Raw genomic sequence first — 12,627 nt, 5'->3', positions numbered from 1 at the left:
TCTGTGTAGTTTTCAGAGTCAGGAAAAAAATTCAAAATTTTGTCTGATTCATTTAAATGAAAGGCAACAAATTAATCCTCAGATAAAACTTGGAAGTAAATATTCAAGATCATACTTGGATTTTTAAAGTGCTGTATGCTGGCTAGTAAACAGAGTCCAGTATTTATGGATTCTGAAGTAAAAACTGCATATTTCTAAGCAAATAAATCACTGTAATTCAAGGAAGCATCCTTGTATGATTATGATTATGATTATGATTATGATTATTATTATTATTATATCCAATCCCTGCTACCTGGGCAGTGTGGAGAACAAGGTATCTTTCCCAATTGAATGCTTTTCCTTTAGAGAATCATTTCATTTTTTGTCTAATTTATCTAGCCATACTTTCTGGTGTTTTCTATCTAGATGAAGACCAATTTAAAAGAAACAGTAAAGTGTCTGTTTCTGATAATCATTAGGTAAGTAGTACAAACTTGCAAACCACAGTTCTCATAAGTCCAGAACGCTGGGAGACATGGCAAGGTAAACTAGAGGTCTCAAAAAGATGGGGCAGGGCTGGGGATGTGGCTCAAGCGGTAGCGCGCCCTCCTGGCATGCGTGCGGCCCGGGTTCGATCCTCAGCACCACATACCAACAAAGATGTTGTGTCCGCCGAGAACTAAAAAATAAATATTAAAAATTCTCTCTCTCTCTCCTCTCTCACTCTCTAAAAAAAATAAATAAAATAAAACTTTAAAAAAAAAAAAAAAGATGGGGCAAAAATATAAACCAATATTTTTGCTTAATTAAACTCTATTCAAATGTTACTTTCCCTCATTCCATCTATCAGTCTTTCAATTAATCTATCTATTAGAAATTAGAGTCACTAGTTGTCTATTAAAAAAAAAAACTAGCTCTAGCTTAGATACAGTTGTCTCAGTGGCTCCAACTGTCATTCAGGACATGCCATCAGCTGTGCAATGACTCTGTCTCGTGTCTGACAACAGTCACAACACAAATGATGAGGGGAAAGCTATTTTCTTTCCTCCACCATTAGTGGTGGTTCCTTGTCACATGCAGAAGAGAAATGAATACAGGTTTCAGGGACCCAATCATCAATTTAAGAAATATTAAAATTATAGAAGCTAAGATTTCCCTAGCTGGACAGGTCACTGTAGTAAGATCCAAGCGGTAACTGAGTTACCGACTCACACTGTGAGTTCTAAGTGGTGAAAGTTTGTAAGTTAGGTTCCAGGCTTCATATCACATGTCATATATGGTACATACATCATAGGTACTTATGTGTATGTACATCTTATTCTTCCACTTTTTACACAAAGTCATCCAGCACTTACTTATCCCAAATGGAAATCCACTTAAAATGCAGCTTACCTCAAAACATCAACCTTGTTATCTTACAAAAGTCCTAACTGTTTGTCCTTAAAGTCACTCCTTTGGGTTAAGGCACATCTCCTAAAAAGACCAGCTAAAGTACATTACCTGAGTATGATGAGGAATTAGCCTAGTAAACACCTGCTTAGCATATCAGTACAATCTCAAATGTGTTAGCTGTCTCAAGAAGAAAGAGTCTGAAAGAATAATCCACAGCTAAGTGTTGAGAAGGAGAAAGCACAGGTGACATTGAGGGAAGGTTCCTGGAGGACTCAGGTAGCACAGGAGCAGCAAGCTGCACGAACCAAAGACAGACTTCTCAAATTCCATGGGCGCAGTCGCAGCCCTGCCTTCATTTCTACCAAACCCTTCAGTTATGGAATGGGACAAGCTCCTGCACACCAAGTGCGCCTCAGGAGCTACCTACAGCAGAGGCAAAACATTGCTATTCTTGTCCTAATGTTGCTATATTCTAGAAGGCACAGCATAGGTACTGCAGTCAATGGCAGTAAAAGAGAAAATGCCAGGTAAAGAGGAACGTGCTCTCCCCACTCCCAGGCATTAAGCAGGGGTGATGGGGGAAAACGTTTGTGGCACTGGAAGTTAAAATGTGACTTCAAAGTACTGCAATAGAAATATCACTATTGTTCAGATACACTCATTTTGACCAAAAGACTAGTAGGCAATTTCAGAAACCACGATTCTGAGTTTCCAGAATATAACCTTTAATAGTAAATCAAAGTAAATAATATCAGGCAAAGGAACCATGAGGTCATAACCCACAGGTTGGAGAAAGAGGAAGAGACAAATTTCAAGATAGGTAGCATTATGTTCTCCATAACGACAACAATGGCTACTACATTAATAGTAATCCCAGGAACCAAGTACATCACATGCAGAATTTCACTTAGTCCTCAACTAATCCCATAAAGTAGACCCAGTCATATCACTACCCCATTTGTGGGATGAGGAAGTAGACTCAGAGGGGTGATGTAATCTCACCCAGAGAACAAGTGGCAGAGTCAAGATTCCAACTGAAGCAGTCTAGTGCTGGAGTCCTGCTCCTGACCTAGGAGCTAAGCTAAACTGCCCCTGTGGATGTTCCTGCAGGGCCTTGTTAAAGGACAGGGAGAGAAATCTATTACAGATTAGAGAATGAAAGGATTATCCAAAGGGCATAAAAAGATAAGCACAAGGACGTCAGGTAAGCCAACAGTGAATGAAACGACTTTTTCCATCAGCCCCCATTGGTTTGATCACAGGTTGAAAAACACAGAATAAAAGAGCTATGAGTTCCACTGATAATAACAAAGGTATCTGACACCCAACGACTATTTTCTGTCATAATGACATTTACGACTATCTCATATTGCTGCCTCTCGTGAAAAAAATGCCACCAGCACGTCAGTGAAAGTACTGAAATCCACCCTCGTAAGGCGAAGTCCAAGAATGAGGTTTTGGTTCATAAGAACTTAAGATCTAAATCAACAATCAGTGTAAATATGGAAATAATCAGTATTCAAGATGCCTAGAGATGACAGCAAACTCCATTTCTATCATCCCACTTACGTTTACACAAAAGCTCTTCCCTGCTATCTTGTCCCCAAAATGCAGTAAATCATCTGCATGGGATGTAAGATTTGCACCTGGTGCCTCATGAGGAAAGAATCTGGCCATTAGAACATATGGATTTGACCAGCACCACACAGTAACGCCGAGCAGCGAGGAGGGCAACGGAATGCAGTTCTACGAGCCATACCTAGCTCCTTCTGAATGTTGTCTGGGACTCCTGTAATAGTCTTTCTCCTTTTGACTTTCTTCGGTCGTCTTACCAGAGTGTCTGTGTAAATTAGAGACCGCCGAAGGCTGGCCTGGCGATCGAAATTCTCCCCTAATGCAGAGCAGTAGAACAAGCAAAGCAATGTTATTTTCAAGCAAGCTGACACCATGCACTTTCTTTCCAGAAGCTGGTTGTAAAATGATAAGAAGGGATTAATAATGATGTTAGCCAGTCATACGATGATGAATGCTGAAGGGCGAAAAAGGAGGGGAAGCACATTATCATCATAAGGCTGTTTTCCAATTTCAGGGTGTATGTCCTTCCAAAGGACACACGTTGATCTCATCTTCAAATGAGCCAGAGTAGCAAATATGAGTTCGTTAGAACACAATGAAAGAGTGATTCTGTGTCATTTTAAAAAAATGAATATTTTGGATTCCTCTGGCCACCCACATCACTCTTTTTTTTTTTATTGGGGGCAGGGTACTAGGGATTGAACTCAGGGGCACTCAACCACTGAGCCATATCCCCAGCCAATTTTTATATTTTATTTAGAGACAGGGTCTCACTGAGTTGCTTGGCATCGTGCTGTTGCTGAGGCTAGCTTTGAACTCACAATCCTCCTGCCTTAGTCTCCTGAGCCATTGGGATTACAGGCATGGGCCACCGTGCCTGGCTACCAACATCACTGTCTACATCAGCACGTATGTGGTAATGGCAATAAGTATGCTTCATACATCTGGTCATCCAGCAGAGACCAATATAATATCTCATCTTTTGTGATGACACAAATAATCAAGAGTCAGAGCTTTTTCTTGAATCAAGGAGGCTGATAATTTGGAGAGGCTGTAGGAATGCTTCGGTGTGAGATTCAACTGTAATGAAAAGTGAAAAGCCTTATAATGATAAAGTACTGAGACCCAGTAGCACTGCTGTTGTCAAAGCTGAACTGCTTCTCTGGTTCATGATCACTGTTGAAGGTTAACCTTAACTTAGACAATCAAACCTGGAATGACACATCCACAGGACTCCATTCTGTATAAGCTGGTGTAATTAACACACCACAGGAAACCATCAAGTAATAAAATTTGTAAAAGTTCGGTTACTGACTGGTCTATTTTAAACTACTTGCCAGTTATAGCACTGACCTTTTTACATGGTTATTCTCCTCAAAAGGAGAATTTTAAAAAATACATATTTACACACAATCACATATTTCTATCATTCTTAGGCACAAGTATAAAAAAAGTCACTCTTTTTAGCAATACTGAAACACATTCGTAATGGTATGCTGTGGACGACATAACTTCTGTCTGGATAGTAATAAATTGTGCACTATGCAATCAAAACAGAATAAAAGATCTGAACGATCAAAACATATTTCAACAGACTTAAACAAACGCTGGCAAACTTGCAAATTCTTGCAACTTTGTTCTGAATGGAGAGAAACAGAAATGATTGAGAGAAGAGCCTGAAACACCAGAAGGTACCACTGTTGTGATAAATGGGTCATTTATATGCAACAGCACAAATGAGGCTTAAAGGGAGCCAGTCATGACTTCAGTGGTTCATTAGTTCTCTGCAGCAGAAGAAGAAATCCCTTGTACCCAGACATTAAGAATGGACAAAACATTAACAGAAAGTTGCAGCTAGTCTCCGGTTTTACTTCTAAGACAAAAACAAAAGGTAAAACCACCCAAGCTTCAAGGAAATGAAGAAACCATATGAGGACATTCATCTACAACATACACCATTAAAGGCATTTACTCTCCACCTTGAATGGTGACCTAAAAAGATGACCTCACCTGCTGGACTACCCATTTCTTAAGAGTAGAGACCATGAGTCATACTTTACCAGCCTCTATGACCTAATGCCTGGCACAAAGTAGTTATTCAATAAACATCTACTGAATTGAATCACTCCCTTTCATTGAAAAATGGCATTTGATTATTCATGGTTTGTATTTAGAAATAAACTTAGGCAGCATTAGGAACCAAGGCAGTTTGTAAATCATTTAAGTATATTCACTCACTCTACTTATCTTCCATGTAGAAGAGTTGTTATTCCATATGGCAGATTATGGAATGAATATATATATGTTATTTTAAATTACTTGCCAGTATGTATGTATATGTGTGTATGTATACACACACACACACACACACACACATATATTCTTTTTAATCTTAAATATTTTTTTCTCTTCAATTTTTAGAACAGGTCAGGTCCCCATAGGATAAAAACTAAAAGGGATTGAATCACATTTCAAGCCAGCATTCTACTGTGCTGATGTTCTATACCTCTAGGTCTGGTGGGCTTAGCTCTGGGTTTGAAACAATATATTTATGTTGTTTATACCATTTTTTTTCCTGCTGAGTCTTACGGAAAATCAGACTAGAGATCAATCCTCACTCAAATTAATGAGCACATGATTCCTTTCAAGAAGCTTCATATTTACCTCAGAAATCTTCTAGGACTTTAGAAATATATAATTTACACAGCAGGGAACTGTATAAACTATATCAGTTCAACCAAAGTGAAATTTTGAAATTTTATTGCTTTTTAGACCAGAAACAAGTCCTTTCAGAAATACAGGTGTGTATGTGAACATACAGATCAAGAAACTAGATCAGTAAGTATGTAATTATTATATTTAATTTTATCATTTCTGTAAACGTCCATGACTCAGTTAAAAACAAATTATATTTTGACATAACTTATATTGCTCTTTTTTTTAAACTATTATTCACCTTTCCTAGGTGGCACTTAAAGGTCTTCTTTTAAATGCAATGTAATTCATGTACATTTAGTCATCAAGCAGGAGAGAATTAAAACTCAAAGATGTGACACCATCTTCTGTTGTGACAATTTATTTCATTGCAAATAATTCTTTATTCCTGGAATGCTAGTTACTCTATTTTAAAACCCCCTAATCTCAAGATAATGCATTTCATCCTAATTCTATTAAGAATTATCATATTTCATTGAACAGTCTTCTTATCTCATAATATTATTTGAGACATTTAATCATCTATAATTACATTTCTGCTGCATTTAATCAATCAAATAATGTCATTCTTTTTCTAATAGAAAATATGAGTCCCTGTATTTCACCAAGCAGTGAACACTATCCATTGTTATTTCATTCTGCAACAAAACTACTTATAAAAATAATCTTTGAAAGGTATGAGCTACGTGAAGGAGAAACACATCATGAAGATCAACAATGCTATTTACACAGAAAATAGAGTAAGACATGCTGTTTCTTTGAGGTACAAGTGTGAAAAATGGATATGGAATCAAAAATCACTCATGCCCTTTTTAATTAAATTTCCATGGAATTCAAAATAAGAGTTTTGAATGTAACTTTGGAATATTCTGCAATGGTTTCTTTTTAAGCTTCAAAAATTATAAAAACGTTATCAGTCCCTATAAGCTCACCAAGCCATGGCAAAAGGCTTCCTAAAAGGAGTAGCCTCAGAAAATATCAAAGAGTTATGGCTTTCAGACTCCTTTTTAATGAAAAATTATCTATTTTTCCACCGAATTGTTTTAGGGCCTACACAAGCCATGCTTTGTGTGGACTGATTACCAATGACTCCTGCAGGGACTGCTGCTCATCTATTTCTACAGAACACACTTCGGTGGGAGTTGGTGCTAGGAATTCTACCCAGGGCCTGTGTAAGTTAAGCATGCTCCATTCCTATTAACTCTTACCATTCCTTTTTTGGATTTTATATCTTCCCCAAACCACTGACCAATTCCTCCTTTAGCTACAGAAAATTTGTGAAAGATCATCTTTAAGTTTGATGTCCCTCATTATTTATCACTTTAATTATCAGAAATGATTAATGGCTCAGTACAATATTCCATAGTTTCTGATTTAGCAATTAATTTTCACATCCCAAGCTAATGTAACATACTCTAAAAACTGTTTATTCAGTAGCAATGCATTTTTACTTGAAGATTGTGTAATTCAAATTATAAAAATTAGAATATAATTTTATCACCACATTGAAATCTTTTAGAATATGTTATAGTTACTGATTCATTTGATATTTTTATTTCAAGAATTTTTGCCCTTTTTTACTTAAGGAAACAAGAAGGTAACAAGAAAATCTACCAGAAACATCACAAAATAATTATTTCTTCACTTCTACAAATATTACTTAAAGTAACCCTTCAGAAGGGAGTAGGAGGGAATATCTATTTTCTTTCTCAACCAGGACCACATTGAGAAGATGTTCCTATGTACCCAAAATCTTAATAAAAAGCCATACAATTTAAAAAGCCATGCTTTAGATGAAAGGTTGAACCATCGACTTCTTTGACACCAACCTCTGGTGACAAAGTCATCTGATCTAACAGACAACAGATATTTTGCATGCACGCACATATGTAGTTTTAGTATTCCCTTCATCTGATGAAGAGCTGAGGTCAGAAGTGCTAAGAAGTATATAACCAACAAAAATCCACAGACATTCTCCCAAGGACTTTCTCAATCTGTCTACCCGGCAAGGCGTACCAGTTATGTTAATGGGCACCACGTCAGCCTGGACCGTTTGGGCTTGCTGGCGCATCTTCTCTTCTGGTGTTGGCAGTGGCAGTGACTTGGTCCAGTTGGTCTGAGTGTTAAGGTCAGAGAAGTCACCTGAGGTTGGCGTTTTAGGTCTTCTGATGCCAATAAGTCTTTCTTCTGATGAAGAAAGAGAACACTGCAGAGAAAACAAGAAATCACAATGTGCAAAAAGCTGGCAGGAATGCTTTTTAATAATATGTTTTATTTTGAAAAATTAGACTGATTTAAAGAAAGCCAAAGAACTGAGCACATTTCACAGAAGCAATGATTTGCAAGAAAACTGCATCCTCTTGAACAGAACCCATAATGTATATGATTCACCCTGGCCCTGGCCTGTAAATTGTGAGGACTGCAGAGGGTATTGCTGATCCACAAAATCCTTTATGTTCTTCCAGTTTCCCCTGTTTTTGCTGTGGACAGAAAGCTCAGAAGCCTACAGAACATCAGGGCTGCAGCCATTAGTGTCCATTTGCATGAAAATTTAGATTTGCTCAGAGTAATTTATAGCCTCAATCTTATTTCCTCTACGCTCTGACCTCAAAGAACATTTAAAAAAATGATAGAGCTATTGTTGTTCAACTCTGTGAGCTCTTCTGAAACCATTTGTTTTTCTGGGAGAAAAAATCAGTGTGAAATTGTTGAATTAGAAGAAGCTGACGAAAGCCCTTCTTCTGAGCCTTATCAGAATTCCACAAAAGCATTTCTAGCAGTGTCTGTTTTGATACAGGTTAACATCCTCACTCAAGAGCCCTTCTTCCCACAGCACCTTAGAAAGTGTAAGCAAGAAAGTTGTGTTGGCAAGCATTTTATGAAGGACTTTGACTTTGGTTCGTGGGCAGCTGATTCTGTGACAAGATGAACTCAGAATAATTGCAAAGAGCTTAGAAACAACAAAAAAGGTAATTGACTTTTGTGGGGAAATGGCAGTTTATGATATACAATAAATGTATACAAACTGTTCTTCAAGTCTAAGACACTCAAACTGAACTACCACTTATGCAATCAGTCTACACCACTCCCAGCCACCCACTCCAGATGAGGGTAGTTGCTCTCAGCCGTCTAACACCACAGCTGTGTCCGGCCTGTACTTGAACTTTCTATAAGAGGAATATGCTGTTTTTCTTTTGTGATTCAGGTTTGTGAAGATTTATTGACCTTTAAAAGGCACATTTTAAATGTGCTGGATTTAATGTAGCTTTCTAAGAAGACATAGGAAAGAAATATGCAAAAATGCATCAATCAGAAATTTCAAACACAACTGTCATCACTACCTATTGTTTCTGAATTTATCTTGATGCAAAATATCTGTATGTACTTTACTACTACTAGAGCACCACAAATTTGACAAATATTACAAGGGTAGGGTCCTAGACCAAAAATCCAAAAAATCCTGTTCCAAAACTGTTTCCTTTGATGTAAACTGGGGTGACGCTACTTATCTTCTTCATCCACAGAAGTATTCTGAGGACTTCAATGAACTGATGAAGGTGGAAGTGTTATCACTATGAAATATAATGGACATAAGGGTGGTGGTCATATAAATGACTTTAGAAAAGCAAAATCCAGACATTGACAAGTACCCCTTCTAGAACAGAGACACTAACAATGATAAAGCACTGTGGAAATAAAAACATCTGATAGCACAATCTATTTTTTGCTTGATATTTTTAATATATAAAGCACATAAAAAAGTTTCTTTTCCACCTAGAGAAATTATGAAATTATTTTGTAATTAAAGTGACAAATATACTCAATTTATAAACTGTGCATATGTCACTGATGTCTTTTTTTTTTTTTTTTTTTTTTGGTACCGGGGATTGAACTCAGGGGCACTCGACCACCAAATTATATCCCCAGCCATTTTATTTAGAGACAGGATCTCATTGAGTTGTGTAGTGCCTCACTTTTGCTGAGGCTGGCTTTGAACTCCCCATCCTCCTGCCTCAGTCTCCTGAGCCACTGGAATTATAGGTGTGTGCCACTGTGTCCAGCCACTGATGTCTTTTTATGACATTAAATTGCACCCTATCCATGCATATCTGATCAGATTCTGGATAAAATGGTTATAACTCACACAACTTGTAAGATAATCAAAGGGAATTCTAAGGCACCAGTTAAGCCCTCTGATAGAAATCGATTAATTCAGCCTTTTTATAGTTCTGACTCTTGTTAAGTTTGACTAATATTCTCTACCTGTAAAATGCACACCACACACATGCACAAATTAAGATTATTTTATTTGAGAATTTTATGGCAGTTCATAAAAGTCACATATCACTGACGTTGACTCTCAATCTAGTAAGAATTTTTAATCTAGTCAGTCTCTAATTTTCTAATAAATGTACATAGAAATGACTTTAAAGGCAACCTTGAAAAATAGCATAAATTCTGAAGGCAGTAGGAAGCAAGTCCCAACCAAAAAAATCTAGAAGGAAAAGCAAAGCTCCAGGTTGGTGAACACAGTAGCTATGTCCTGCAGCAAGGGTTCCTTTTCCAAGTGACGCCATTCACCCAGGAGGGGTGGGCATACTGCTGTTTGGTGCTCAGCAGCTCTACTAACCTACTTTCCTTTCTGTTGGCTGATCATGTGTCAGAATTGATAACTTTCACAATGAAACAGCGCTTTCCTGTAGTATTGGTTGCCAGGGGACAATCACCAGGGATTGCTTCACTATGACAACTGACAGAGAGAATCCATTTTACAAAGTACTCCCTTCTCTTGCAAGAAAACTTATCAGAAGAAGCAGGACTCAAATGCGGTTGTTCTATAGTACCACCATCTGCCCAGGATGAAGCCAGGGTGGGTGGCTGTCAGAACGATACTGTTCCCATTCCTCCTGCAGTTTATAAATGTGAGAGGGGAGCAGGGGAAACCTGCTGTGTCTTAATGGCAGAATATAACACACTAACTCCAGTAAGATGGACACCACTATGGTTCATATCCTGAGTGGCCTCCAAAGGCCCACACGCTGGAGGCTCGCTCTCCAGCCTTGTACAATGGGGAGCTGGCGGGACGTTTAGGAGGAAGGGTCTTGTGGAGGGGTTTTAGGTCACTGGGAGGCAGGTGTCCTCAAAGGGCATTCCAGCCCCTTCCTGTTTTCTTTCTTTTTCGCTCACTGCCTATGAAGTGAGTGGCTTTACCTACCACTGGCTTCTGCATCAACACAGGCCCAAAAGGAATGGGGCCAACCAGCCATGAACTAAAACCTCCAAAATTATGAGCTTAAAAAAAAAAAAAAACAACCCACTTTCTTTTATAAGACCTGTGGTATATATGATAGATCATACCATATATTTGTTACAGTGATGGAAAGATGACTAGCACAACGTGGGAGTGCTCTGGAATACTGGCCTCTTATCTGGTTTCCATACTCCGCTGTGTTGACCACCCTCTCTTATTCCTTCCCTTCCAACCATCTAGTCTCAACATAGCACTTAGGGTCTTTGAGCAATGTTAAGTCAGATGTAAGATCATTTTGCTCCTCTGTTCAAACCCTCCAAAGTCTTTTCTATGATCTACGAGACCATACCTGATCTACCAACTGACCCACAGTTCTCTCTCTGACCACATCTCCTACTATGCCTCCTACTCGACCCCCACACCCTCCTTGTTGTTCCTTGTATATCCCATGTACATTCCTGCCTCAGGACCTTTCACTTGCCCCCCACACACACACACACACTAACCTGAAATGTTATTTCCTTAGATATCTACCCAGGTAGCATGCTACTTCTTTTTCTTCAGGTGTTTACTCAAAAGCCCGTTCTTGTTGAGGGGGATTTGTGTATTCAATTTCAATTTCTTCCCAATATCATATGTTCCCCTTCCCTATTTTTTTTCTTCAATACATATCATTAGTACACATTTATTTTATTTATCCTATTTGTATCTCCTAAGAGACTCTTAGTTTCATGAGGCTTTAAATCAGGATTTCATAGAAAGGTGCTTCAGAATTTTAGCTTTGAAAATTCAGTAACTGCTCTAAGCCCTGCCCTGTATTGTAGTTATTGGCCTTGTCTGATCAAGAAAGAAGCAGGGACTCAGAGAAGGAAAGTTCTCTTCACGTGTGGAAAGTTCACAAGTGGGAAGCTAAGATTAGAACCCAGATCTGGCCCCCAAATCTCTGCTGTGAGACAGTGTCCAACAACTACCTGGCCATATTTAAAATACATGACCAGGTCCTCTGGTCTATAAAGAAAACCTCCTTTTACAGCTCCAAATAGGAACAGAACCTTTAAAAAAAAAATCTATAAAGGGCAGCAGTGTGGCAGAGCAGATGGAGTAAACAGCAGTAGTGCCATTCTCCCGAACCCATCTACCAGCTGCATATTTTGAGCAACTCCATCTCCTGTCGTAGAGAACAGAATGACCCAAGCAGTGTTCATGTGCTTCATGCTAATGAATCCCTCGACACAGGGTGACTCCATTTTTTTCTTATTCTTTTTAAAAATATATTAAGTTTGACACTGCCTTGCCTTCCGAATTTAAATGCAGTTTTTAGATTTACCAATGGGTCAATAATGCTTATCAATGTGCCATACCCTGGTCCTGGAAGGAATGGACAGTCAAAATGGAACCCAAGAAAGCATAATTCCTTGTGTCAAATTTACAAAAGCTACACTGGCAACATCAGCAGTACTCTTCTGGCTTTTGGATGCCACAAGACCTGTATTTCAGAGACCACGAGGTCCTGCCTGGAAATCAGACAAGCTCCCACCAGATGGCCATGGGGCCTGAAATGTGGCTTCTTTGGCAGAACAACCAACTGACACAAAAGTAAGCTTAATTGTGAAGCACAGATTAGCCAGATTTTTTTTAAAAACTTGCTCTGTTTTAAAAATTAGAAAACCGAAACGTAATCAGAGCTAAAACTAGCATTTATTTAGCAGTTA

The 12,627-nt window shown here is 38.4% G+C and overlaps 1 protein-coding gene across 6 annotated transcripts in view; it reads right to left on the bottom strand.

The window, feature by feature from the left end:
- Nhsl1 (NHS like 1) overlaps window positions 1–12,627 on the bottom strand; it is a 238,909-nt gene that overhangs the window by 11,169 nt on the left and 215,113 nt on the right. For 4 of the 6 annotated variants that reach the window (XM_078019050.1, XM_021729458.3, XM_078019052.1 and 1 more), the window contains exons 4-5: window positions 7,681–7,870; window positions 3,134–3,265 (exon numbers count right to left, since the gene is read on the bottom strand). In XM_078019050.1, the coding sequence (XP_077875176.1) occupies window positions 3,134–3,265; window positions 7,681–7,870 (322 nt within the window). The remainder of the gene's footprint in view (window positions 1–3,133; window positions 3,266–7,680; window positions 7,871–12,627) is intronic. The other 2 variants (XM_078019051.1, XM_021729459.3) reach the window with 1 other exon arrangement.

This window comes from Ictidomys tridecemlineatus, chromosome 8 (genome assembly GCF_052094955.1).
Source record: "Ictidomys tridecemlineatus isolate mIctTri1 chromosome 8, mIctTri1.hap1, whole genome shotgun sequence".
Taxonomy (NCBI): Eukaryota; Metazoa; Chordata; class Mammalia; order Rodentia; family Sciuridae; genus Ictidomys; species Ictidomys tridecemlineatus.
Note: the sequence above shows the minus strand (reverse complement) of the source record. Positions and strands in the feature narration are given on the sequence as shown.